This window comes from Balaenoptera musculus, chromosome 2 (genome assembly GCF_009873245.2).
Source record: "Balaenoptera musculus isolate JJ_BM4_2016_0621 chromosome 2, mBalMus1.pri.v3, whole genome shotgun sequence".
NCBI lineage: Eukaryota > Metazoa > Chordata > Mammalia > Artiodactyla > Balaenopteridae > Balaenoptera > Balaenoptera musculus.
The window spans coordinates 51,536,140-51,563,360 of record NC_045786.1 but is presented as its reverse complement, the minus strand read 5'-3'; the positions used below and the strand labels follow the sequence as shown (position 1 = coordinate 51,563,360).

At 49.8% G+C, this 27,221-nt stretch overlaps 1 protein-coding gene across 1 annotated transcript in view; it reads right to left on the bottom strand.

Annotated features, from left to right (window-relative positions):
• Positions 1-24,560, bottom strand: part of ALDH1A3 (aldehyde dehydrogenase 1 family member A3) — a 34,079-nt gene extending 9,519 nt beyond the window's left edge. Inside the window, exons 1-9 of the mRNA XM_036844777.1 lie at positions 23,899-24,560; positions 18,755-18,859; positions 16,483-16,623; positions 11,892-12,021; positions 11,503-11,564; positions 9,277-9,405; positions 7,615-7,728; positions 5,304-5,406; positions 3,537-3,721 (exon numbers count right to left, since the gene is read on the bottom strand). Coding sequence (XP_036700672.1) covers positions 3,537-3,721; positions 5,304-5,406; positions 7,615-7,728; positions 9,277-9,405; positions 11,503-11,564; positions 11,892-12,021; positions 16,483-16,623; positions 18,755-18,859; positions 23,899-23,997 — 1,068 coding nt within the window. The 5' untranslated portion in view covers positions 23,998-24,560. The remainder of the gene's footprint in view (positions 1-3,536; positions 3,722-5,303; positions 5,407-7,614; positions 7,729-9,276; positions 9,406-11,502; positions 11,565-11,891; positions 12,022-16,482; positions 16,624-18,754; positions 18,860-23,898) is intronic.
• Between the last annotated feature and the right edge of the window lie 2,661 nt (positions 24,561-27,221).

The following is a 27,221-nucleotide window of genomic DNA, read 5'->3' as shown; positions in this document are numbered from 1 at the left end:
CCTTGACCAGTCATCTTATGAAACGTGGATCCAGTGTTAAAACACCAAGTTGGATCCATACCTCACACTTTGTACCAGGATAGATTCCAGGTAGATCAAAGACTTAATCATGAAAGATGAAGTCATAAAAAGTTTTCAAATTCTCTCATGTGGAAGAATGTCTCCATAAGTTTGGAGTGCTGATGGCCTTTCTATGGCTTGAAATCCAGAAGCCAAAAGAAAAGATTAATAAATTTGAGTACGTAAAAAAAAGAAGGTGAAAACAGCATAAGCAAAGTCAAAGGGCAAAACAACAAACTGGAAAAAACTGACAAGTCATATAGAAATAGCACTAATCTCTCTAGTAGGTAAAGAATTCTTAGAAGTGACAAAAAATGATCAGCAGTACAAGAGAAAAATATGCAAAGCACATGCACAGTTGATAAAAAAGGAAATATAAATGGCCTTTAAACATGATAAGATGTTCTACCTTACTCATTATAAGAGATATATGTACATTAAAAACAAATGAGATATCATTTTTAACTATCAGATGGGCAAAACTCCATACAGATTCTGTTAGTAAGGCTGGAGAAACAGGCAAGCTCATACAAGGTTGGTAGGAACGTAAGTTGGTTCATCCTTTTGGAAGGTAATTTGGCAATGCTTGTAGAAATCATAAATGTGCTCTCACTCAGCAGTACCACTTGGGCAATCCGTCCTGTGGATTTCCTTGCGTATGTGTGGAATGACATACTACTCTGTGGCACCGTGCGTGACCGCACACACCCACATACTCATCAGTACGTGTTACTTGAATTCTGTTCGATTCATACAGTGGAAGTCTATGTACATATAAAAAAGTTCCCATGGTTTGGTATGGTATGGAAAGCTCTTCAAGTTTCTTGTTAGGGGACAAAAATCAAGGTGCAAAACAGTACTGTGTATAGATATTTTGAGTAAAAACAAGGGAAACCAGAATTCATATTACATTTTGTATACATACTCAATTTTGCTTGTATATACAGAAATTCTGGAGAATTTTCTTCTAAGAACTAAGAACACAGGATACCCATGGACGGAAGGGTAAAAACCATGCCTATGAATGAATGGAAGGAAGCTTTTTCACTACTGACCTTTATATGTCTTTTGGGTTTTGACCATGTGTATGTACTGCCACCTAAAATGTAACTCAAACTGCAGCAGATCTCATAATATCTCAAGGTTCCCTCAACTTCTCTCTGGGAAGTCTTAACCAAGTCTTGGGTTAAAAGTGCCAGGATTGCTCTCTCCTTCTCCTTGGAGACCAAGAGCCTGTGGGGCTTCATCAAACTACAGACTCTCAGCGGCTGCTGACCATGTTCTGCCTCCAAGACTGTCTGTCCTGAAGCCAGCGGTGGGTCCCCATGGAAACTCTACCGTCCAGACTCAACTCCTCCTGGCAAGTCCGTGTGAATGTGTTGTTTAGATCTAATAATCCTCCGTGAATGTCAGCTGGTGCCTCACAGTGCGAGAGAAGAACCTGCTGGGAAGTGAAGGCTGTGCCAGGGCACAGCACCAAAGATGGAGAAATAGGGCCCCGCGGACAGCCAAGGCTGTGAGTGGCTCTGCTGGAGAGGAGAGGACAGAGAGGATGCAGGACCCCGCCCCCCACCAGGTGGCCTGCGTGAGTCTGTGCACATCTTTGCTCAGTTGCCAAACAAACCTGAATAATTTTGGAGTGTTCTGGCTGCCTGCAGTGGACACCTATCTGGTCAGCTAGCTGTTTTACAGGCATGAGACAGACAGAACTATTTAGACAGCTGTAAATCCTCTTGGAGTAAAGCCTTATTAATGTAGATGAAAAAGCACTTTGGCAGAAAAAAAACCCAACAACATCCTAAAATAATATGCTGAGGTTAGATGGCTTAAGTGAGTTTTCAAAAGGACTTTCAGCAGCAGCATCAAAAGCACTGATGAAATCAACACCACCGTGCTGTCTTGGAAGAGATTTCTATATCTGGCTTCAAAAGTCAAGCCTGAAGCCTTGGAAAGAGACTTATGAATAATGATGGGGTAAAAGGGATTGCTTAGAATGGGATCAGCTCACATATTTCCCACGGATTCTGGGTTAGCTTTACAATCACAGCAGATTCGATAATGACTTGTGGCCATGTCTGTATTCATACCTGAAATCCAACCAAGGCCGATGGACAACTTTGTGCCACTGGCTGCTGGGTTTGGGGTTGAGGCCTGACAGGATGCGGAGTGTTGGCCACAAGTGGAGATGTTTCTCTCCACCAGGGTCACGTGGCACCAGGTCACGTGGCACCAGATCCACAGAGCATGTGGGATGGGGCAAGACAGGGGTGGCACTGTAGCCAGAAACACACACCTCTTCCACATGGTCCTTCCCCATCCCCAGCCAAGATGGTTAAGCAAGACCTAAACTGATGTGGCTTGAAGTCATGCACAGACATTTGCTGCCACTTAGATCAGGGAGCCTGCCATTTAATGCCCACCCCCTTAAAAAATAAAAAACTTATTAAGTGCCTTGAAATTTCATAATATTCATCAATTACTCTATTTTCCAGATGAGGAAACTGAGGTTTGGAAGGAGCTTGTGGCTTTCACAAAATCACAGAGCCAAACTTGCCCTCAGATCCATGGCTTCCTGTGGAAACACGTGGTGCCAACGCAGTGGGTAAGTAGCCAGCTCCCGGGACAGACACAAATTGGGTGAGTCCTGACATGTGATTTGAAATTTCCTGGCTGGAGCAGGACTTTGGCTACAAGCAAGTAGGCTGCTGTTGAACTCTATTTCAATAATGCATGGGATGGTCAGGCTGCCCCTCTTTTAAATATTTATCCATCTGCCGCACTGCATACTTAGTAAGAAAGTGATACAGGACCTGCCCTCTTAAAGAGGTTATTAAACCTCGTGGTTATGATCATTTTCATCCTGTCGTCAGCTTCAAAAACCAGGTCTCCAGAGACGTGTTCCTACTGCCTGGAGATGTATCCCCATCCTCTGAGCCCTTTCCAGTGGGATTCTTTGGTTTCTGATGGTCACTTTGTCCTGTAATGCACATGGGCTCAAGGGCCTCCAGGCTGAGGCCTCTGGGTCCAGCAGCTGCCTCCACCTGTACTCTGCTGCCTTTCAGCCAGGGTTACAACTCGCTTCTGCAGAGAGGCCAGCCAGGCAAGACAGCCTCTGCCTGAGGCTCTCTCCTGGGGACCCTGGTGGCTCAGAGAAGGGTTGGTCCTTTGGCTGGAGGGTGCAGTCACATGGACTTATGAACCGGGAATGCCTCCCTTCTACCAAGGTCTGGAGCTCAGCATTATCTGCTGCAAAGAGCAGAGCTCTGTGTGTCCACCCCCATTTCATAACACTACCAAGACCTGATGGGATTGAACTGTTGATCAGCGTCTGAACAAAAGCCTCAAGTGGCTGGGCAAGTGGGTAAGGGAGTCCCCTGGAGTCACAGAGCACCAGAGCTGTACAGGGCCAGGGCCAGAGGCCTGCCTGGTTCAGCCCCCAGACGTGCACCTCAAGATCTGACACGTCAGTAGGTTACCTGGGGCCCCTGTTCGGTCCTGACGTCGAAGGGGTCTCCAATGGACCGTTTCTTGGCGAACTCCACGCTCCGCCTGACAAACTCGTCATAGACCTGCTCCTCCACGAACACCCTGGAGGCGGCCGTGCAGCACTGGCCTTGGTTGAAGAACACTCCCTGATGGGCGCACTCCACTGCCAAGTCCACTGGAGAGAGGGGGCGGTGAGGGAAGAGGAAGTGATTAAGTTGTTAAGGCCGGACTGGCGACAGCTGCAACTCTAATTGCCCACATGAGAAAACAGGCCCTGGGATGGCTACGTTTCAGAAATTAATTTTGCTCAGCACTTCCCAAACAGAGAGGATGGGAAAGGGGATTTTTCGATCCATGGAGTTTGGGGTTAAATAGGTCCCCTGACTGCAGGACTTAGTGTCTTTACTGCACTAATGAGCACAGAGACTTGTCACATCCTCACCTCACTTGCCCATGACCTCACTTGCTCACAGGACCCTTATCAAACCAACCCTCAGACAGGAGTCCTGTGTTTTAGCTGTAGTTTTCCTCATTGGGAGGGAAAGAGGGTGAGCTGAGGTGCAGAAGGAGCACCCAGATATGGAGGCACAAGAATGCAAAACAGGAGTCCAGCTCTTTGGAACTCCAAATGTGGGTCACAGTGGGGCAATACCCAGAACTGTTCCATGTGGCTCCAGAGACCACTAGCAACACTGATGATGCTTCCATTAGGGAGCACCAAACCAGGCAAAAAATGAGCAGTCCACCTTCACACCCAGCCTCCCTTTTCTTTCCTTGGGGCTTGTTTCCTCACGCAGTCCTCTCTCCCATTGAAAGCCAGCTTCAAGGAGTAGAACTGAAACCAGTTATTTACACCTTGGCGAGAAATTGTGCTAGGGTCATTTTTCTCAGGGATATTTGCAATTCCAAACTTATCTGAGTGTGGAGTGGAAGGCTTTGTACTCCATGAAAGGAATTCCTGGCACCAGTGGGCAGGTGGGGGAGGCTGTTCTTTAAGGCAAAGGTGTTTTAGTGTACTTGGGAAGTCACACAAAAAATCTGGCAGCGGACCATGTCAGCAGGTCGATGAATGTCTGATGTGGCCCTTTCTTCCCTCTTCTGGACATGACAACCAAGAAGAGTGTCTATTTTAATATTATGTCATGAGACACAAACTGCCCCCAAGCTGCTGGGCAGGGTGGCTTTCCCAGGGAAGAGGTAGTGAAGGGAGAGACAGCACCCAGGCCAGCAGGATATCTTTAAGGGTCACCTGCCACTGGCCTCTGTTTTGTCAGATCTGAGACAAAGAAGGAAGAACCATCTCAAGTCTTCGAGAGCCTGAAAGCATCATAGGAAGTACCGACTTGGAGGGTAGAATGATGAGTGCTTGTGGGGGGAGCACATGCCCTGCTCCTCCTCCTCTTGGCCTTCCCCCTCTCCCCCGACACAGGGGGCTCTGGAGAAGAACCCCAGCCCGCTTGTCATGGCCCCAGCTCTGCAAGGACAGGGAAGGCAAACTCATGAAGGGCAGAAACAGGTGGCCTCTCTGGCTACCACATGAAACATGTCCTCCTCCAACGCAGCTTTCTACCAGCAGTAAAGCTGGCATTTGGATCTCCATCTGCCTATTATTTATGGAGGGATAACCCGAGATGGAGAAACATCCCCATTGTGTGTGTGCTTGTCTTTCTCAATTGGTTCTGATTTGGGCAAGGAAGTGGGGAGAGATTTACGGGTCCTGTAAAGCCCCAGCAATGCCCGGAAGGGGAGAGACTCACGGTCGGCATCAGCACACACGATGCAGGGGTTTTTCCCACCAAGCTCCAGTGTCACCCTCTTCAGGTTGCTATGGGAGGCGGCTTCTTTAACCAGCTTTCCAACCTTCAGGATAAAAACCATACCACATTAAGCCTCGGACACAGCTGGATGTGGCCCACACATTCTGGACAAGCTTGGAGGCATGAGTGTGGCATGGCCTGGGCCGCGGCCTCCCTACCCAGGCACCCTGGGCCTTGATGCTGTCCCCTCACTCCCCGGGCCTCTCCCAGCATTTCCTCTCGGATCAGACCTTGACACGGCTGGAATCCCGGATCTGAGTTGCTCCACATACTGGGGTGGACGGGGAGCCTTCGAAGGCCCAGTGACTTGCCCACGGCCACACAGCTGGCTAGTGGTGGAGCTGGCTATCACCTGTCCTGGTGCCTGTCCCTCCCGGCAGCAGGCTGGTCCAGCTCAAGGGACCAAGGGGAGGTGGGTCTGTGTGGTCCTTTGGTATAATCTGAGGGAACCTCTGAGAATTAGGGAAATAGGGGAGTTAACCTTTAGGATGGGAAACACACCCTAAGACTGAGGGCCCCCAGGGGGTAAGGAGAGAATTGCTTCGCTATGAAGTAACGGAAGGACCACTCACCAAACTGCAATGTCCAACCTCCCGCGTGTACCTACCATCCCCTGCACCGCTAGAGGTGGGCTTGGCCCAGCACACAGTAGTGACTTGTCTTGGGCCGGGTGCCACCAACTTCTGAGTTGGAAGACTCTCAGAGACCAGTGTGCACACGGGGCCTAGCGCTGGATAGCCAGCAGGAGGCAGAGCTAGACTCTTTCAGGGCTGAGGTTATTTCCTCAAAACTAAGGTGAGAGTGCATTGTTTTTTAAAGATTTTTTTTTTTTTTGATGTGGACCATTTTTAAAGTCTTTATTGAATTTGTTACAATATTGCTTCTGTTTTATGTTTTGGATTTTTGGCTGCGAGGCATGTGGGATCTTAGCTCCCCGACCAGGGATCAAACCCGCCCCCCCTGCAGTGGAAGGTGAAGTCTTAACCGCTGGACCGCCAGGGAAGTCCCTTGGCCAGCTCCTGGGTGATGGCCTGATCCAGGTGATAAGGACTGTCCCCAGGGAGAGTACCTGAAGCAAACCAGCCTGCTGTGGGCCGGTGATCTCTTGTGCGGCTGAGGCACAGCTGGGGCCCTCGGTGGGAAGCACCCCTCTTAGGGAGAGGCCTGTCAGTTGAGCAATCCCTGGGGTCACAGAAGCCACCTTCTTGTGCAGGAGGCTGGCTGCCAGGTGAGAGCCCCACCCGGCTGGACCCATGGGTAGCTCTAGTCACCTAGAGAGGGAAGCTGGGCAGGGGCAGGGGCAGGGGCAGGGACGCTTCTGCTGTTGGGTGAGAAGACTGGGAAGACATAGGAGCTGTCGGGGGGGCAGGACCCTCTCTGCCCCTCCATCCCCCTCAGTCCCCTGTCTTCCAGCTATTGTCCAGCAGCCATAGGAGTGGGTCTTGGGCCCCCGGCTGGACTAAACTAGGAGGGAGATGGGAGCACTTATTGCCTGGGAAATTTTATCCATTTATTTTTTTAAGTACAGAAGAAGTACTTTCTCATTAGAAATAATTCCCACATATAGATGTGTGTAAATTAAAGGGGAAAGTTTTTATCTCCCCTCACTCTGTTAATGCCCGAGGACCTGCCCCAGAGGAGGCCACAGTAAGAATCTTTTGGGAGTCCTTCCAGGCAATTTCTATTTCTCTACACACACCCTTTTACTAAGGGTATATACATGTATATATAGTATATACTTTCCTACAGTTTACTTTTTTTTTGTGCTTCAGCAATAGGTCATGGACAGCTTTCCTTATTGTAATGGCTGTAAAACATCATATAGGATGGATACAATATACTGGAAAGTATGTCCTTGAATGATCATGAGAATAGTAGTTGCTAAGTAGTTGCTTCAAAATGGAATTTCTGAAACAAAAGTTTACACTTTCAAATGTACGATGAGTACTACAATATTGCCAATCACCTTAGGCTTATTTTTTAACCTTGATTATGCTGTTTATCCTATGGATATTTCAATTTTTATTTTATCTTATCTATTAATATTTTCTTCTGAGGCTTCTGAGTAAATAAATTAGATATTTATTTAGTTTGGAAACTGGACAAGTAACTTTTTTTTTAACTGATTGTTAAAAAGTGTACTATTTTTTTAGTACAAATATGTACTAAAATGGGGTCATCATAGTTTAGCCTCTAAAGGGAGAATTCTCAGTGACAGCCATTGTCCCCCATAGTCAGCGAGGAGGGTTACCTCTGTGGACCCAGTGAAGGCTATCTTGTTGATCTGAGGGTGAGAAGAAATTGCTGCTCCCACTGTGGGCCCAAATCCTGGCACGATGTTCACCACGCCCTGAGGGAATCCCACCTGGGAGGAAATGAGATGTGTTCAGAACAGGAGGTTGGGTGAGGTCCCTGAGCAGAGCAGCACCCTCACCTGGAAGCTTGGGCCTGGTTCCTATCGCCACCCCAGGACCAGACCCAGTCAGCCAGTGTGCGGGTGGGGCCAGGGCGAGGCACACACCCTCCTTCTGGGCGGCCCTGTCTACCCTAAAGGGCTTCTGAGCGAAACGGCAGTGGCTGTTTCATAGCAGAGCACCATTCTGTGTGTGTGTGTCTGCATGGGTCTGTCTCTGTGTGTGTTTATGTTTGTGTCTATATGGGTCTGTCTCTGTGTGTCTGTGTATGTGTGTCTGTCTGTGTGTTGCGGGGAGAAGGGACACCTTGGTCATAGTCCCCAACTCGGAGGTACCTGCAAAATATCCTTCCTGTGCTTCAGCTTTCATTTTTAAAATCTGCCCCATTAATGTTCCAAATGGCAATATGGTCTCACTCCCTCAGAATCCCTGCTGTTGAACCTGGGTCACGCCGAGAGCCAGCACATCCTGAAGGTAGGGAGCGACTTTTCTTTCACATTCATGCTTGGTGCTCCTCATATGCTGGGTCCTCTTTATTAACCAAGAGCACCAAAAATGAACTGGTGGGGGATACTGAACCACTGGGGCATGCTGAACCCCTGGGGGATGCCAATGTCTTCATTAAAACACATTATTTTAGTAAGGCAAGATTTTACAACATCGTGCTTGAGTCTTTAGTTTTCCTAAACACTTTTTTAAACAGTTGTGACTTTAGAATCTGTAAGTCTCATTACTACGATGTCATCAGGTCCTACATCACGGGTCAAAGGAAAGTGGGAAATTGGTCAATTATTGGCTCTGCAGCCTTACATCTAAGTAATAAAGGTCTTGCTTTCCGGTCGTATTAGCCCAGCTGAGAAGTGGAATGGATGGATCTTACTTCCTATCCCTCTTTTCTTCCTGTTTCTTTTTAAAACTCTTTGCAACATACGAGTTGGGGACAAAATGACTGAAACACATTGCCAGGTGTGTCTGGAAGGAGGTGTCCCTTTGGGCTGTTCATTTCCCTACGCGGTGGTTGCCACGGAGAGGACGGTCACCCGAGAGCAGAGCATTGGTGAGGAGGCTCGGGGCTCAGCAGTAGCCCCTCCAGGGGGAGTGGCGAGATCATCCACTCACGAGAAGAACGGACCATTTCGTACACCACACGTGCAGGGCCCGAAGAACCTGCCTCCCAAGTGACCCTCCTGTAAATTCTCTAGACAAAATATTTGGTCATAAACCATGGGTTTGAACTCATAATAAGAGTAAAGTATTCTCATTAGGATCAGTGGGAGGAACGGAGTCTCTTCTAGCTCAGCGACCGCAAGCAGGAGAGGGAACGAGCAGCTGCCAAGTGAAACCCAGGAGGCATTCCCTTCCCACTCGGCCGGAAGCCGGCTGGCACTGGCACGCACAGCACAGCTCCATGGGGCAGACTTATCTTGTGACGGTGGCCTGGTTCCTGGGAGTGGGAATGTAATTGAGGACACAGAATATTTTCTCTTTGGATGTCTTACCTCTTTGATCAAAGAGCCGAGATAGAGGGCGGTGAGGGGAGTCTGCTCCGCTGGCTTCACGACCACAGTGTTCCCACAGCAGAGAGCGGGTGCCAGCTTCCACACCAGCATCAGCAGAGGGAAGTTCCACTGCAGCAGAACACAGAGTGGTTGGGGGGCCCAGATCCACTACTACGCTGTCCTGGAGGCCCTGCGATGCCTCCATGGAGCACTTGCTTTGCATGGTTTAGATTTGGGGTATAGGAGGTAACGTAGGAGTATGCGATGATCAGAACTGCATTCCTGCCTGGCGCCTCCTAAACTGCATTCTGGGAGACGCTAATAGGTGGTCATTGCAAAGAGGATTCTGCTATAGGTGTACTACCTTCTCCTCTTGGAGGTTTACAATGCCATCAGCATGTTAACATCTCCGAAAAGTCCCATAGAAACAAGCCCTGCCTCTCCTAAACGCAAATGCCACAGGATCTCTTTCTCTCCTTACAGAACACATACTAACCCCCACCGAATGGGTGTTTGGTGAAATACACCTTGGGAAATGCTTTCTTGTCATCCTTTCACCCCAGAGGCAGGGATATCGAAATTGCTGTGACATCAGGCCTGACAAGCACTCTCGCCCACTGAGCGTCCACTGTCTGCCAAGTGCGGTTCCAAAATCTGAACTCATTTGATCCCCACACACCTGCGTGGGGCAGTCATATTACCGCTCCTGTTGACAGAAGAGGGAACTGAGGCACAGAGGAACTGTGCCTCAGACGAAGGCCAGGATTCACGGCCAGGCTTGTTTCCTCCACTACACTGCTGCCTAAGTATCATCTTTAATGAGACGAGATGAAACCGAGCATCTCCAAGAGCGCAGTTAGCTTGATTCTAGCCGTGCCTCACCTCCGACCCCCCAAACAGTCCATTTGGCTCCTTTTACTCCAATGATGTCCCCCCTGCAGGGCTGACCAATGGCTAGCTGGATTTCTTCCCCCAGCTCTGTCTGGAATTCCTACCACTAGACAACAAAGATAACATCCCATTTCCCAGGGGCCTGTGTGGTTGGCTAATGACAGCAGGTATTGTCTTAGGGTTCCCCCAGTAGTGATCGGGGTCCTCTCTTCTTCTGGATCCCCACTCCTTAGCATATAAATGCCAGTTCTCCTCACCTACAAGCAAATCTGCACCTTCTCCTGGCCTCTGCCTCTTGTAGCAGCTCCCTTCTCTCTCACTGCAGCTTTTGGAAGGGCCATCCCCACGTGCCCAGCTCCCTTTCCATTAGCCCCAACTCCCCCGATGCCTCTCTTGGGAGCACATCTAACAGCTGTGTTTCTGTCTTTTTGAATTCCTACGTAGGAGATGACCCCATTGACTACAGTCTCTTTCTGGAAATGTATTACGTCCCTGGGAGGCCCCTGACCCTGGCTGCTCAGACTTCTCCATGGGATTCCCTGGTGGTCTGTGGGATTGGCCCCAGGCCCTCTTCTTTTCTCAATCTACACCCATCTTTAGGTGATCCCTCCCAACTTGATGGGCAAGAGCACATTTGGCCTGACCATTTCCCGGCTCTCAAAACTGGTTGCTGAAGGACACGTCTGCCTGGCCCCTGCAGAGCCCTCCTCCAACCCTCTTCACACTGCCGCCTGCCTCCCAAGCTGGTGCAGTGGCCTGGTGTTTCCTCCAATAGATGGCAGCATCATAGCATCCCCAGCACCTGCCAGACTCTCCACGGCCCAGTGAATAAAGTCCTGGGCCCTGGGAAGCAAGGCATACTGGATGCGGAGCCAGCACCACCTGCTGGCTGCTCCTCCTCTTCCTCAGTTTGTCCCCACCTAAGCTCTGATCTCACCAGCTATCTTGCTACTGCCCTCCAAGTAGTCCAGACACTTCCACACCCTCACTCAGGCCATTCCTACTGCTCAGAAACCCCTTTTTCCTGTTGAACAACTCTTTCTTATCCTCAAGGCCCAGCTGAGAGACCACTGCCCGAGAGGAGCTGGCCATCCCTGACCCCTTTGGTTTGAATCCATGTGTCTTCTGTTGCACTCCTGGAATCAGCCCCTTGAGAGCAGGCATGGGGTCTGATCCATCTTGATGACCCTCAAGCACCAAGCTCCATGCCACAGAGCAAATGCTCAATTAATACGAGTGCAATCGAATCAAAACCCACTAGAAATTGGTTCCAAAGGCCACAGGGGAATGGGGTGGGATCTATACAGATCTATCTAGAGAAGTTGCCATACTTACAGGAGTGATGGCCCCACACACACCTATGGGCTCGTGCCTGGTGAAACACACAACGTTGTCATCTGGAAAAGAGATTAAACAGAGAAGAACGTGCTCACATGAAACTAGGTTAAGGATCTTAAGGAGTAAAAAGACAAGAAAGAAACCCAGAAGCCCACCAAGTGTCAGCTCTAAGTCTTATTTGTTCCACAATGAAGCGATTTTTAACTCAATTTCAAAAGTAAAATTCCTTAGAGGAGGGACTGACATAGTGCCATTTCCTTTTTGGGTGTGGGAAGGATGCTCTGGGGAAAAGACCCGGGGCTGCTCTGAAGAGGCTAGCTAGAGGAGTGAGAAGACAGAACCCCTAAGAGACCCCGGACGAGGCTGAGAGTCCTGAGTTGGCTCACCTGTGGGGATGGTCCTGCCCTGTATTTTGTCTGCCCACCCTGCAAAGTATCGAAGGGTTTTGATACAGCCCTCCAGGTCGATGAAAAAGGCGTGAAGGAATGGCTTCCCTGTGTCCATCGTTTCCAGGGTCTGCAATAGTAAGACAACATATTTTTAAGACACAGTTTTCCTTTTAACTGTCAGGTTGTTAAAGACAGGGCAGGGAGACAGAGCAGAGTCCTAGAACGTTGTTCTCAGTACCTCACAGCCATGGGACTCATCAGAAAGCAAGATGCCTCATTTAAAATAAGACCTGTCCCAGGCTGTCAAGGACTGCTTTTCTTACAAAACACCTCAGCCTGGAGGGTTGGCCAGAGCACAGGCACGGTTCCCCACGAAGGACAGTGGGTACAAGGCTGGTTTGGAGCCTTGCTGGGAAGGAATACACCTCAGCGTTGGTCTTCTGTCATCTGTCTGGAGTGCTGTTGCCCCAGCAGTGGGACCTGGACACATGGGTTTGTGCGCTCCGGGGAGCTCTCAGGAGGTTCAAGGACTTGAGGGGGTGGCTGGGGAGGGACCAGCTCCTCTAACAAAAGAGAAAGGGGGACGCAGGTTCCTTCTTCTTGGCCCTGCTGACCAGCACAGCTGTGGAAAGAGTGACAGGGCCCAGAGGGGTCGTGCCACCAGCACAAAGACGCACTCCGAGCTCCTCCCGCACTGGGCTGCCAGCCGGATGCGCTGCGTGGTGGGAAGGGAGCAGACTGGCCTTTGGTGGTGAGGGGCGACTCCTCAGGCGAGCGCACAGTCACTCAATGGCAGGGATTCTTTTCTGTTTCCAGCCAGGCTGAAGAGAACCCCTTTGTCCCTCAGACAAGCGGCCCCAGTTGAGCCCAGCACTGAAACCTCCCGTCATCCATGGCTGCAGGAAGTGGCCACCCTGACACATAGCCCAGGGCAGGATTCTCATTTTAGAGTCACTGGGCTGAGAGAATGATTTACAAAGGAAGAGAGGCCCCTCCGTGTGCACTCGCATATGCCTCATTTCCGAGACGGATGGCTCTGCTCCCACTTCAAGGTGCAGACACAGGGGCTAACAGAGCCCAGGAACTCATCTGTGTTATCCAGAGGGTAGGCGGCATGGCTGGCACTGAATTTGGGGCATCTGACTTTCAGTAAGGGCAGTGACTGCTTTTTAGGCCACTGCCCCTGGACATTGCATCTGGAAAGGATGTAGGATGGCCGCATGAATGGCTGGGCTACTCTATCTTTGCTTCAGGAATGAACCAAGAATTCTCTGAACAGGAGGCAACCACTTTCCTAGCTAAGTGGCCTTGGCAAGTCCCTGAATCTCTCCTTACCTCAGTTTCCTCATCTGCAAAACAACAACAATAACAGTAATGGCACCTACCTCATAGGACTAGTGTGCAGGTTAGAGGAGTCCTATACATAAAGCACTAACAGCACTGTCTACCCATAGTAACAGCCACATCCACTGTTCAAATGATGATAATAACAGCTCTGACTATTGTCATCATTTTCCCTTTTAGGGCCAGACAGGTGCTCCACAATCCTCAGCTGGGGACAGCGAGGAGACAGGGCTGTGTGTTGCTAGAGATGACAGGGCTGGTCTGGGTCTGGGGTGTGTCTCACCCCTGGTAGATGCTGCTCAGGGAGCAAGTCAGGCCAACATGACAGCCAGTACACTGTACCTTTGGCTCCTATTGATTTACATTCCAAGTTGGAACTTGCATTTTCCCGGGGAAACCCAACAATTGCAAATAATGCCAAAATTCTCCAGGGCCCAGCTGCTCCATACAGCATCCACACGTCTGTCAGTGGAATGGGGAGTTTACTCTTGGCCCTTTTCTGGGATGGGAGAGAAAGGCAGGAGACTGGGACAGAGCTTTGTGGGGACGTGCGAGGCCTGGAGCCACTGCCCACATCCAGCCCTGGCTTACTCTCTCTGGTTGGATAAACTAGGATAGGTTACCTAAACTCTCTGGGCCTCAGCGTTCTCCAAATAGGATAATAAATACTACAGGTCAAGTGCCCACAATAAGCCTGGTACATGAGGAGCATTCAACAAGCATTGACTGTTTTTTATTATTAACTTAGTCACGTTTGCTTACTGGAATGACAACAGGAATTTGCCAGGTTGGTGTTATGGAATCTGTCCAAGCAAAACTGGGTCACAACAGGTTTAGAAAGGAAGTTCTTTAAAAAAATAAAAATCAAAAAAGATTCGCAGGCGAGTACACAGGCCTGAATCTGAGAGATCAAGTGTTAGCTACTCATTGGGACTTTTACACAATTATTGTGTCTGGACCATGTGGGAACCACAGCTGCTTCTAAGTTTATTTCTTTTAACATTTTAGGAGAAAAATATGCCTTTTGAAAAATTAACACATGGTAACCCTCAGATACTAAAGAATGAAGGAAAAGTGCTGTGGGACATGCCTCAGACGCCCCAGCGCCAAGGCTTAAATGAGGGGCTCAGAAGTGGGGCTCTGCTTGAGGAGAGAGCAAACAGGGACAGCCCCTATTTCGAGGCTACCAAGATGAGTGCCAGAGTCTGGGTCCAGGTGCTTAGTGAGGGAGAGAGAGAGCTGGGGCTGCTGGATCTGCCACATGGTCTCCAAACACTGAACACAAAGTAATTGCCCAGCTCTGTCAAAGCCACCAAGCTGGCAAGAGAACATGACGGAAAGCGGCACTTTGTGCGGGAGAATGCAGGAAAACCCCATCAAGGACATGCTTTCCCGTGATGTGGTCTGGGTTTTCAAAACTGTATTTGCCAGTCATTCTCTTGTCCCTTTCACAATGTGGCGAAGAACTGGATCTTATTTCTTGCGGGCAGCGAGGTCAGATGGCAGAGGGGACTTGCTCTGTGTGCTTTAACACCAGTCTTGCCAGGACAGCCAGGAGGACTGAAGGTAAAGGTGGCCTTGCAGCCACTGCTCCCCAAGATGATACTGACACTTGAGGACAGGGTGGGGAGGGTGCCCAGGCACATCCTCTCCCGCCTGCTATTAGTCCTCACGGACATTGCAGACCGATGAGCTCATGCTGGGTGAAAACAGAAATGTTTTTGAAGAAGTCAGTTTGGCAGCTTGAGAGTTGAGACTGGCTTTCATTGCAGGAAGAAACCAGAGGCTCTGCGGAGAGAGACACTGACCCTGGGAGGGAGCTCTTCTCACCCGGGTTCGGGATGGCCAGCTGGGGAGGGCGGAAGGAAGGTGTAGTTCTCTCTGTGTGGATGCACCCTCAGGGCAACGCACCCCAAAGGAGCACCCGAAATGTAGAGTTTCTTCACCCTCCACCCCAAGACACACACTCAGGGTCAAGAGCAATTTCAGAGTCCTAGCTGGCACTGACCTCCACGCAGGTGTCCACTTGACTACTCATTCCTGGCATCAGATCAAGAAAGGAAAGAACCATTTTTCCAAATCAGAGACCAAAAAGGAGATTTCCTCTCCTACCAACTGGGCCTCCAGGTCTGGGGCAAATTTTACACAGGAGTCTGAGCCATATGAGGGCTGCGTGTGCAGGCTGCAAAGGACCTCAAGGCACAAGGGGGCCCCAAGATTTCCTCTGATCAAACACCCACTGCAAGACCAAAAGAAGGTCTGAGGATCTCGTTAAATTCTGTACTTACAACTCCTAAATGTCTTCATAGCCCATCTCATGAGAGCAGGCCAACCTCATGCAGTGGGATGAATAAAGATCCCCATCTTGCAGCTGAGGAACTAAGGTGCTAGAAATTTGCTGGCCAGGAGAACACGTAGCTGAGGTTAGAACCTGAGTCTTCAGATAGCATTATTAATAATAGCTATCATCTATTTAGTGCTTACTGCATGACAGGGACTGCTAAGGATTTTAAATGGATCGTTCTCACAACACTCAGATATCATTATTCGTGATACTGTCCATGAAGAAACATATGCTCAGGGAGGTTAAGCAACTTGTCCAAAGTCACACAGCTAGTAAGTGGCAGAGCTGGGGTTTGAACCTAGGTCTTTCATACTCTGAGGTTTCCTATAACTAGGTTATCCTGCCCTCACCATCACTCCACACACACTCACCACTGCCCATTTCAGGGGTGAAATAGGGGTGATTTTTAAGCTATATGGGGACACTTTTTCTATGTTAAGTGGTAGCATTTATTTTAATAAGTATTAGAAAAAATACACCAGCACATTAAACCTGTAATTTAATGGATACTGTCACTTAGGATGAGGTTAAATTTCACTTTAAAAGGGAGTTCATGTAAGAAAACAAGTTAAGTTCATAACTGTGCAGGTGGGACCAGGATACAGCCCAGCCCAGCCTAGCTGTCTGTGAACGTCTCAAGTCTGGGAACCACTAATGGAGCTGAACTTCCTCCAGGCCAAGAAGATGAGCTGCAGGGGACAAAAGTCCGACTTCAAAACAAAAAGTATGTGTCCAGTAGCATAGACGCCTGCCTATGGCCGGAAAGCCACACCTCAAAGGACCAAGCAGTCCCACCGCCACACAAAACAGCACCCTAGGTCCTTTCTCCCACACTCTGAGGGGGGTGGGCCCTCGGGGAGGCCGGCTGGCCCCACGCCTCCCCTGTGTGCATGTACTCACGGCCAGGACGGCGCGGTCCCTCTCCACGAGATCCGCCAGTTGGTGCAGCAGCCGGCCGCGGCTCAGGGCATCCAGCCGGCGCCACGGCGAGCCCCTCTGGAAGGCGGCTTGTGCAGCCTCCACGGCCTTGTCTACGTCGAGCTGCACGGCCGAAACAATAGAGAGAGTGTGTCACCTTTCGCTGAGGGCTCAGCTGTCGGAGAACAGCAGAGTCTCCTCCCGCTGCAGAGGAAGGAGGGGCAGCAGGCAGCTCAGAGCAACAGCAAGGTTTCCAATCACTTTAATGGCTGGGGGCTTTCAAGTGGTTTTTTTCTTCTTTATATCTTAAGTCTTTCAAGTTTTCTACAATGGCCAAGGATTAACTTTCCTTCTGATTATACAAAGCTTTTAAAATAGTCATAAAACCACTGACCTTTATTATTTTTCTTGGTGACCAAAGTAGGAAAATATCATCTACTTGCTACCTCAGTTTGGATACAAACACACTCCAACAGCTCACCAGTTAGGTGGGAAATGTCTGTCTTGGCATTTTACTCCAGCTGAGGACTGCAGTCCAATAGCAAGAACGGGGGTACGAGTCCTCCTCTGGATCTCAGAACTGACCACATTGAAAAAGTCCCTGGATGGGGAGGATCAGGGACTTTTTCTCCCTTTAGCCTCACCTCACCTACCCCCTGGGAGCAGAACTGTGATGATTTTATAGAAAAAGAACTGGATCATTTATGCACTGATAGAAGAATTACAATCAAAACTTCTTCTTTACTGGGAAAGAATGATAGCTGTTTAGAGTAATGACACCCATTCTTTTCTAATTTTTATTTATTGTTATTTTTTTGGCCGTGCCACGAGGCATGCAGGATCTTAGTTCCCCAACCAGGAATCAAACCCGTGCCCCCTGCAGTGGAAGCGCGTAGTCCTGACCACTGGACAGCCAGGGAATTCCCTGACACCCATTCTTATGTTCAGGAAAATGGGGTTTGAGGCTCTGGTTGCTGATGGGCAGGGGCTCACCCCCCAGGACCCTCTGAACCTCTCTTCCTTAGGGAGGTACAGCCAGCAGTGGACACCTGGCACCAGTCAAGAGGGACACTCCATCAAGATTCTGTGTCTCCAAAGTGGGTTTGGAGGTGAGCAGAAGCTTTGGCAAGGGAGATATTAGGACTTTGAATTCCTTGTCCCAGGCTCTGGGGTGGAGGCCAGGACCTCTCCAGCTGCAGGAACAGGCCAGCCTCTGTCTTCTGGTGCTTGGAACAGTCACTCAGACCATGGGACAAGCCAGAGCTGGGGGCAGGGATCTTACTCTCCTCCCTGATACCTGTATACTGCACCTGGGAGTCCTGCTCAGCATCATGCTCCACCCCTACACCCTCGCATCTTCACACGAGCTCCTCAGTGCTAGTATCTTTGTAAACAGAGCTTAGCATGGGGCGCTGCACATGGGAGAGTATGTATAGGTGGAAACACTGTGCATTGCATACCTATCACAAAACCATCACTAGTAGGATCAAATTCAAGCCTATTTTACACATGTGTCATTCACCCTGTTCACATTCAACATTACCTACACACTTAAGAACATCAGATGAGTACTCTAGTGGTTGAGGAGAGGGTTACGTTTCCCTTCGCTCCTTACAAAAGCTGTACCTTCAACCTTTCCCCCAATGATACATATTCAAAAGATACTCTATGGTTCGAAATGTATCAAGGACACATCCAGGAGTCCCTTAGCTTTATATATATATAATATATAATGTATACATATAATATAGCTTATAAAATATACCCTGCACTATCAAATAGGGTTATAGACTATAGCTTTACAAGATAATTTAAGCTTCTGGTAGAAAAGAAATCTGGCAGTTGCATGACATTATTACCTCTGCATGACTTAGCAAGTCGTTTTCCTTCAAGTCTTTTTTTTTTTTTAAAGTGTCTCCTGCCAGAATGCCGCATTTGGTGAAACACACCAGCCGGAAATACTTTCTGGAAAGATTATTTAATGCTACCAGTATCAAACAGTTGATAAAAACCTTTCCTTTAGCCACGTGATAAGGATAGCTGAGGTCATCCTCATAGATGGAGAAACATCTATCAAAGGAGAGTGACTCTGCAGCACATCGTCCCTAATTGATCCCATTCTGGGCCAAGTGTCTGAGAAGCAGCTCGCTTAGGTCCAACCTCAGTGTGGGCCAGTTCTGCCGTATAACTCAGCTGAAGCATTTCCTTTTCCTCTAGTGATCTGTAATTGAATTACTGGAGGGGGGTCACCCACCTTATCTCCTTCTTCCACTTCACATATTTTCTCTAGAGTTGAAGGGTTATATGTGGCAAACTTTTTTCCACTCTTGGATTCGTTCCATTCATTGTTGATGAATATCTAACCAGGAAAGGAAGTTGTAATGCATTAGGCTTAAATCAAAATCATATAATTCCAACATACTGAGGACCTTAGGTAACGTCTTTTCCTTCCATCCCTCCAACCTACCTGTCTGCCTTTTTTATAGGTAGGACCTGGAAGGGGGATGGAGCCACATGCCCAACCGGGAGCACACTCAGAATTAGAATCCAAGTCTCCTGACTTTTAATACATTTTCAGAGAACTACATTTTTGTCACAATAAAACTAATTTAGAATTTTTTTCTAAAATGTTCTCTCTCTTTTTTTTTAAACAAGAAGATGGATTCACAGAGAAATAGCAGGGTTAGATAGTTACATAAACGGTATAAGTTAAATTTTACACACTCAGCAAGTTCGGGGGAAGATTACATATGCATATATATATATATATGGTGCCAAGCAATCCACCTGTCCCTGAAGAGTATGTCAGCAGTGAGCACTACCTTCTCCCTCCTTCCTGCTGCAACCCCCAGCTAGATCACCAAGGAACTGGCATTATACAAGAATCTTACTATAACCCTTTAGCCCTCATTAATGCACATCAGCCCCCCTCCCCCATTCTCTTTAAAATGTCTATTTTCATGTTGGGCTTAATAAAAGCCAGTATTGGAATACAAAGATAAATATCCGTGTTAGGAAATGTTGGTTATATTAACATATGTAGCAAATAACGGCTTATATCCAGAACCAAAGAATTAACTCACAAAAATCACTTAGTTCAGAGACTCAGTTATCTAGAACACAGCCGAGACTAGAGACATTAAAAAGAAAAAGACATCATGAGCAAACTAAAAAGAATCCACAAGTCCATGCACTGAAATGTGTGTACTATTTACTCTTAGTTTACCCTAAGTTCTAACTGCCTTAAAAAAGCATTAAAAGAGACAGCTTTTGGGAAAGAACTAGGAACAGAGGTGACAGATAATACATAAAACATGTTTTGACAGAATGGAGGTCCTGGCTACCCAGTGAGAGGACAGGCAATCTCCTGCTGTACCAGCTTGGGACAACTTTGTCATCAGAGCCCATCGTGGCATCAGAGAGACCCCAGTCACAAACATGACTGATATGCTTTAGAAGCATTTCCATCAAGTAAAATGCCATCAATAATTTCTAAGTACAGAACTAGCTCATCAGATTCCATCTCTATATCTATATGCATATGTTTATATGCACATCTCTATACGCATTTATTCTATCTCTATCTCTCTATGCATATCTTTGAGTCATTTAAAGAGAGAATTGCATCACTACAAGGATTAATTTCAATGACTATGAATTTCATTCATTTGGAATACTTGACTCCCCAGTGAGGATGGATGAGAGGGGAGCCAACTCATCCAGTGTGCAATCTGACTATGTTCTCTGTCCTGGGCTGTCCTGTAAAAAATCCTAAGCTCGCAGGGAAGGAAGCCCGCTCTGGGAAGCCGCTGGTGCACTGTTTTGATAACTCTCCCTGGAAAGCAGGGAAATTTGAGTGCGGTGGGGACAATGCACAGAAGGCCAGCTCTGGCTGGGCAGGTGGGCAGAGGGCCCCTGCCTCCCTGTGTGGGGTCCAGAGCTGAGAGCGACCCTCGACCGTGAGATGTGCCCATCTGACTTCTGGAAGCTCAGCGCCTTCAACGTGAGGCCAGGCCCCCAGGGAAGCGCGCGGAAAAGGCCAGGCTACAATTACAGGTTTATTCTTCCAGCTGAAACCAAATCCAAGAGTTCACTTTTGCCATCCAGCAAGCAGTCACTTGGTAACAGTGAGAAATTAATAAGTAGAGAAGAGGAGTTAAGTTAGCGTGGGGAGGAAAGTGCAGCCAGGAAGAGAGGCCCATTTGTCGGAAGATGAAATTTCGTGGGTTAGATAATAGAGACTGTCAGTGAAAACTGCTGATTCTAGGACCTTCCTGGTATCAATTCCAAGGAGGAGGGAAAATGAGAAGGTGGTAGAAGAGAATATAAATAAGGGGATAAAAACAGATTGCAATGATCAGATGTCTGTTATACTTCATCTCCAAGCATGCTCCTCCAAAAAAAAAAAATTATTTGGTCGTTCATGACATTGATCCATAGTCCTTTCTAACCAGCAACTTAAAAAAAATTCAGACTGCTCAACTCTACTCATATTTTCCCATCACAATGTTTCTAATTTAGCAAAAATTTTTTCTTTATACTACATTAGTAAGTAATTTTGTAAGTGGTTTCTACTGTTGCTTTTTCTCTCCAATAAAAGAAAACAAAAACACAAATGAGGAAGGGGTAAGTGTGGCCTACCAATTATGCTGGTTGTATTGTTTTGAACCCCAAAACAGGAAAATGGGTCTAGAAAAAAACTGTTCCCCTTGACTTGTGAATTGGTATGAAACAAAACTTATAGAGGAATAAAATTATGTTACATTGAGTGGACGGGATTCACATTTTGAAGGAATGGAGTGGTATACTATCCAGACTGAGCTGGAAAACCACAGCTATTGTCAAGATATGGGTGCCCCAGAAGAGGCTAAGGTGGTGGTTACACAAGTGAGTTCTGCTGACGCCACTTATAGAAACTTCCATTGGACCTCAGCTATACTCAAAAGGAATATATTTTCAGAAAAGGAAATTTGAGTGAATTTTATTTTTCATAAAAGAGATCATAAAAACCAGTGTTTTAATGAGCCAGAAAATCTTAAAAAAGAATTTCTGCTACTGGAAGGAAAGGAAGGGGCCCTATGAAGTGAAAGGGGCTGCTACCCTCTGAGACCTATGTGGGGGTTTTGGGGGGGACCCCCCTCACCAAAATCACAGAGCAGAGCCCAGTGTTAAAACATGAGAACAAAGGAACTTCGTCCTTCTGGAGACTGGACTTACCCTGGGAAATGGTCCCCCAAGGCTGGGGCTCAGACCCACCATTTCCAGCTTGTCCTCCATTAACAAGAAGCACCATGAGTCAGGTTTGAAAAATAACAGACCGTTACTGCTCACACACTCCACAGTCAGGGGGCCTCGGAGGCCTCGGGGGCCTCGATACAGTAGTTCTGTTTCTCCCGCTTCTTTCCTCAGCCCTGTGGGCTGCCTCTGCAGCCAGGGGCTCCCTAAGCATTGCTTGCCTGGGCTCCCCACCCTCAGTCACAACCACACAGGCTGCCCCAACCCCACAACTGCTAGGAGGAGGCCTCTGTGGAGGTGGGCATGGAGCAAGGACAAGAGAGGCAGAGGTTTTGCCCTCCAGAGGAAAGGAGGGTACAGCAGCCTACTGTCAGGCTGCCGCAGTCATCATTGCCTAGGAGCCACTAAGGATCCTGGCTCTCCAGCCCCCTCCACCTCATGCCCTTCCCTCAGCCTTAGTCACAACCCGATTCTGTTCCACTAAGAAGAGGGGGCACCCAGCAGGACAACAAACACCGGTCACTCTGTGAATGTGCTACAATGCACCTCTCTACCTAAGGGCTGCATTTACACTTGTGAAGGGACAGAAAGAACTGCACACAAAAAGGTAACTTTCCATATGTGGCTCCATTGCTCTGATAGCACTAAAAAAAGGTAAAAAGGAATAGGAAAATAATATATGTAATTTCCGGTTTCTATACTGTTTTTTAAAATCCAATAAAATAAAAATAAAACAAAATGCTACTACCAACAACAACAGGTGACCACCACGAGTGTTAGGGGCTAAAAAAATTTAGGTACTATTTTCACTGTTCCCAGAATATGAGTTGGAATTTGCACTCTGAAGCTGAGACTACTTAGGAAACTACATTAAAAATAATGTCCATCGAAGTGTCTCTGTTGATTACAGAGCCCTCTGGAAACAGTTAATTTTAATGTCATGTGATCAGAGGTCCAGCCGACAATAAGTGCCAAGAGATCAAAATCTGAAGGCCACACATAGTGGCCTACAACTTTCTCTGCTTGATTAAAAACTATTTGAGACATAATTGCTACTTGTGAAAGTAAAACTGATGGAGGAATTTTCTAAGTGCTGTGTCAGCTGGAGTTGGGGGCAATGGATAAGATGCAAAAATAAAGGAGACAAACTTGGGGAAAGTGGAGCCAACCGTGGCTCTTGGCCCTGCACCCCTGAGGTGCCCCCAGCGCCAGCCCAACGGCCCTCCAAACAGCCTCGGGGTGTCTTCCCACCGGAGGGGACACGCTCCCCGCTGGCAACGGATCTCCCAGCCCTGCTCAGCCCGGGCTCCAGGCCTCGCCATCTTCCTTTCTGCCCTAGGCAGGTGTTCTCACCGCTTTGCCAGTGCTCCAGCCTCCTAGCCCACAGCGCAAAAAGGACAGCGAGCCTCGGGACTCCGCGGCGCGATGGGGGGCCCTGCCACCCGCGGTTTCCCAGGCCCAGATCTGACACCATGATCTGCAAGACCAAGGTCTCTGGGCTCCGGGACAGTCTCATCAGTGAGCACCTTCCTACTAGCCCTCGTTCTACTAGGTAAGCTGGTAAGAGCTAAGCACAGGAGGTGCCCGACTCTCTCTCCGCTTGCTCCTGCTGACGTTTCCGGGACACTTCCGAGGCCAGCCTGACCTCTCAGGTCGGCTCTTGGTGTTTTCAGGCACCCTCTGACCTTCTCGAAGCCCGACCCCCTCAGCCCCGGAAACTACGCCGCAGGGTCTGCGGGAAGACCACCGCGCCCAAGTCACGGCGCACCACCGCTCGCCTTCAAAGCGGGCCCTGCAGGGGCACGTCGGGGCCGCACCGGGCTTCAGCCTGGCACCGCGCGGCCGCCGCAGAGCCTCCCTCGCCCGGTTTTCGCGCCCGAGAGCCCGTCTGGGGGTGCGGATCTTGGAGTCCCTTTTGGGGTGCGCGGTGGACGCCCGCCCGGGATGCCAGTGCTGAAGGCTGCTCAGGAGGACCCGCTGAGCGGAGAGGCTCGAGTCACAGGAGCGCCATGCGAACTCAGCTGAGGGCGCGCCGCCCCAGCTCCCCGCACTCTCGGAGCGGAGCAGCGGGGCTCCCGGCCTGCGACCACTGGTCCCCGCCACGTGGCCGGGCAGCCAGCGCGGAGCCAGGCGGCCGTCGGGTGGGACGCGGGCCCGTCTCACCTTGGTGAACTTGACCTCCAGGTTGCGGACGGGGCGCGGCAGGGCGGTTGACTTCCTGTCCGGCTGCCCGTTCTCCACGGCCCCGTTGGTGGTGGCCATGGCTCCTCCACGCTCCCGGGTCCGAAGCGCCCGAGTCTTCGGCGCCTGCTCCGGCCTGGGCGGTGCGCAGCCTACTCGCGGGGTGACAGCTCCGCGCCGCTTTATGGAGCGCCCCCACGCCTCCCGCCGAGGGGGCTGTCTAATTGGCTGCAGGACGGGAGGAAGGGAGGGCGGGCGGGAGGGGAGGGGGCCGGCCCGCCTCACCCCACCCCGCCCGCCGCCCCTGCGGGAACCCGGCCACCCCCCGCCCGGCCACCGCGCCGCGCGCTCCCCGCCCGGAGGCTGCTCTTGGAGGAGCTCCCGAAACGCCGCCGGGCCCCGGAAGTCCCAGGGCTCGGGCAGCGGGCCGGGGCAGGAACGGGGGCGCGGGGCCGCAGCGCTGGCTGGCGAGTCCGCCCGCGGCACCTGCCGCCCCCGGCCCGCTGCCGCTCCGTGCACTCGCCCAACTTCGGTCCGCGCCCCGCGCTCCGGGAAGGCGCGCCCGCCCGCCCGCCCGCTGGGGGCCTTGCGCCGCGTCGGGGGTCGGGGACCCCGCGGGGAGGCCCCGCGTCGCTGCCCACGTGCCTCGGCGTAGAGTCCAGACGCCGGGGCCGGGCTTGCAGGACCGACGCCCGGCGCGCCCCACTCGGCCCGTGCCGGGACTGCGGGCAAGCGGGCGCGGAATCTCCCCCGGCCCTGGGCGTCACACGCCGAGGGGCAGAAGGCTAAGGAAAAGCCTTTGGCCCTTTCTGCCCCGTGCTGTGGCTTCCCAGCGCGGCCGGGCCCCTGACCTTTACAGGCTCACAGCGGGGCTCCAACCCGAGGCCCTGGGATGCAATTGTTCTGATTTTTTTTAAAGGCATACATTATACCTTATTTTTTTTAAAAAAATGAACAAAAGAGAAAGCACGTGAGATCTTTGCAGCTTTAAGTGTTGAAGCGCTTATCGCGTAGGTTGCTCAACTTGCTAAGGAAGCACGTCCAGCTCCTTTCAAACGTTCCACCAAAGCCAGGGACTTGCTCCAGGTCCTATCTGAGACATGGAAGCGGCTTCTCATGTATGTCATCCCTCAGGTTTCTGGAACGATGATGTGGGGCATCAACTGGAGGACAAAAGCAGTGGTTTAATCCCCAGAACCCTCAGCCCCTCAGTCCATTTCCTTCTGTGAGTAATCTCAAGTGCCAAGCAATGCGGACACTCCTTACTGTCCTGAGGCTCCTGTTTGTTTTGGGGGTCTCAGTGTCCATCTCTGTCCTCTCTCTCCTTCCTCACTGCAATGCTGCTGAGTGTCCTGGATAGTGGAATAAGCTTTTAAACTTTTGCAAACCTGTCATCAGACCACCTGCCTTCTGGGAATGAAAGGGTCCTATGCTGTTGTGGCTTAGAATGCACAGGTGAAGCAGGGAAAGGGGATAATGGGTCCCCCGGGGCTGACCGACATCAGTGAGTCTGTTCTTGATGCCAGGTTTACTGACACTGATGAGTCCCAGAACAATGCTGTCTCTTTCCTTAGATGCTCCTGCCAGTCCCTGGGCTCCCTGTCTTGCCTGGCAGGCCCCGTGGCCCCCACTCAGGCCTCTTGGAAACATGTGGGCAGATGTCTTATGCCAGGGCCTCTACCTGGATGTTGAGCCCCAGCGTCTGGGTGCCTGGGCCCAGCAGGGCCTGCAGGGTCTGGAGACAGACCCTCCTGACCAGCAGCAGTTGGCCTTGGGGGCCAGCAACCTCACCTGTGGCTCCTCCTGTTGACAACCACCCACATGATCCTGGGAGCCTGGGATCAGAGGGGGGTACTCAGCCATAGGAGACGGCTCCCAGAGAGCAGGTTAGGAGGATGGGCCTGGCTCGAGATTTGTTCAGACCAGCAGGCTACCTCTGCTCCCGTCTTGCCACTCAGTAGGAGGGATGAAAGCAAGATGCTCTTCTCCCCATTTTACGGGTAAGTAAACAGAGGCATGCAGATACTTGTACCAGACATCACCTGCAGTGGAGGAACCAAGGCCAGACTGTGTGTGGGTGGATGGTGCAGGGTATGGAGGAGGGATTTCTCTTACCTGCCTCTGCACCCTTCTTTCACCAAAGGCAGCACCTGTCTACTGTGGCCCCATGTCACTGGGGCAGCAGAGAGCACAGCAAACGTATAGGTGCAAAATGGTAGCAGCATCCCTCCAGGTGTGCCTTGTATAGAAATCAAACCCTTAGGTACCAGCCTCAGAGGTGGTGACCATAGGTGCCAGGAAAGGAGGAAGGACTGTTTTCTCCCATTATCAGCCATTGGATGTCTGGGTGGCGGGGGATTGCCTGAACATCTAAAGCTTTAGAGGCCCAACCTTTTTGACCACATCCCTGACCTGGATTCCAGCTGTGTGCCCTTCGGTTGTACACTTCATTCTGAGGTTCGGTTTCTTTTTCTGTAAAATAATCTCGCTTTATAGTGTTTAGGGAAGCTAAAGTAAGAAAATGGTGCTTTATAAGCTGTAAAGTGCTGTATACATGCCAGCTCCTCATTTTCGTATTCTTCCTTGAGATTGATTCCTCTTAGCAGGCTTTCTTCTGGGAAGTTAGCAAGCCTCCCTGCCTTCTCTCTGGCTTCCACCAACTTCCCTGGTCAAGCAATAGTCACTCTGCTAATTTCACTGTAAAAATAGTATTTGTATTTTGTATTCAACTCTGTGGTGGTGCTGTGGCTGTCTGCTGCTTGGCTTCTTGGCATCCCAAATTATATAAGTCCAAGACATCTCACGCCGAGGGCTTACTAGTTTGATGAACATTTAATAAAAATAATCATGAATAAAGATGAAGATAAAAGACTGAGATAAAATTTAAGTTAGATATCCCACCCCCTCCAAAATCTCAACCTAATTCATTTTTAAATGCATAAACTTTGTGGGAGATATTGAGGTCTGTAGCAAATGTAATTCATAATGATAAGGAGAATGATCATAACGGAACCCCATTTTGTTTTACTTCATTTCCAGTCGGGTACCTAAGCCTTACTGGGGGTTCCCAGAGGCCTGCTGAGGGCCCTCAGCACCTCCAGAGCTGGTGGCCAGCTGCAGAGCTGCCTTCCACAGGCCACTCACCTCACCCAGCACCCAGGAGTCAACGTCAGCCTCCAGGACCTGGGCATGTGGGAGCCTTTCATGGAAAGCCAGGCTCCTTGGGTGAAGGTGGTTCTCTAAAGAAGGGAAGCAGTGTGGCCCTTCAGTGCAGGTGACCTCACCTCATTTTTCTTGGCTAAAGA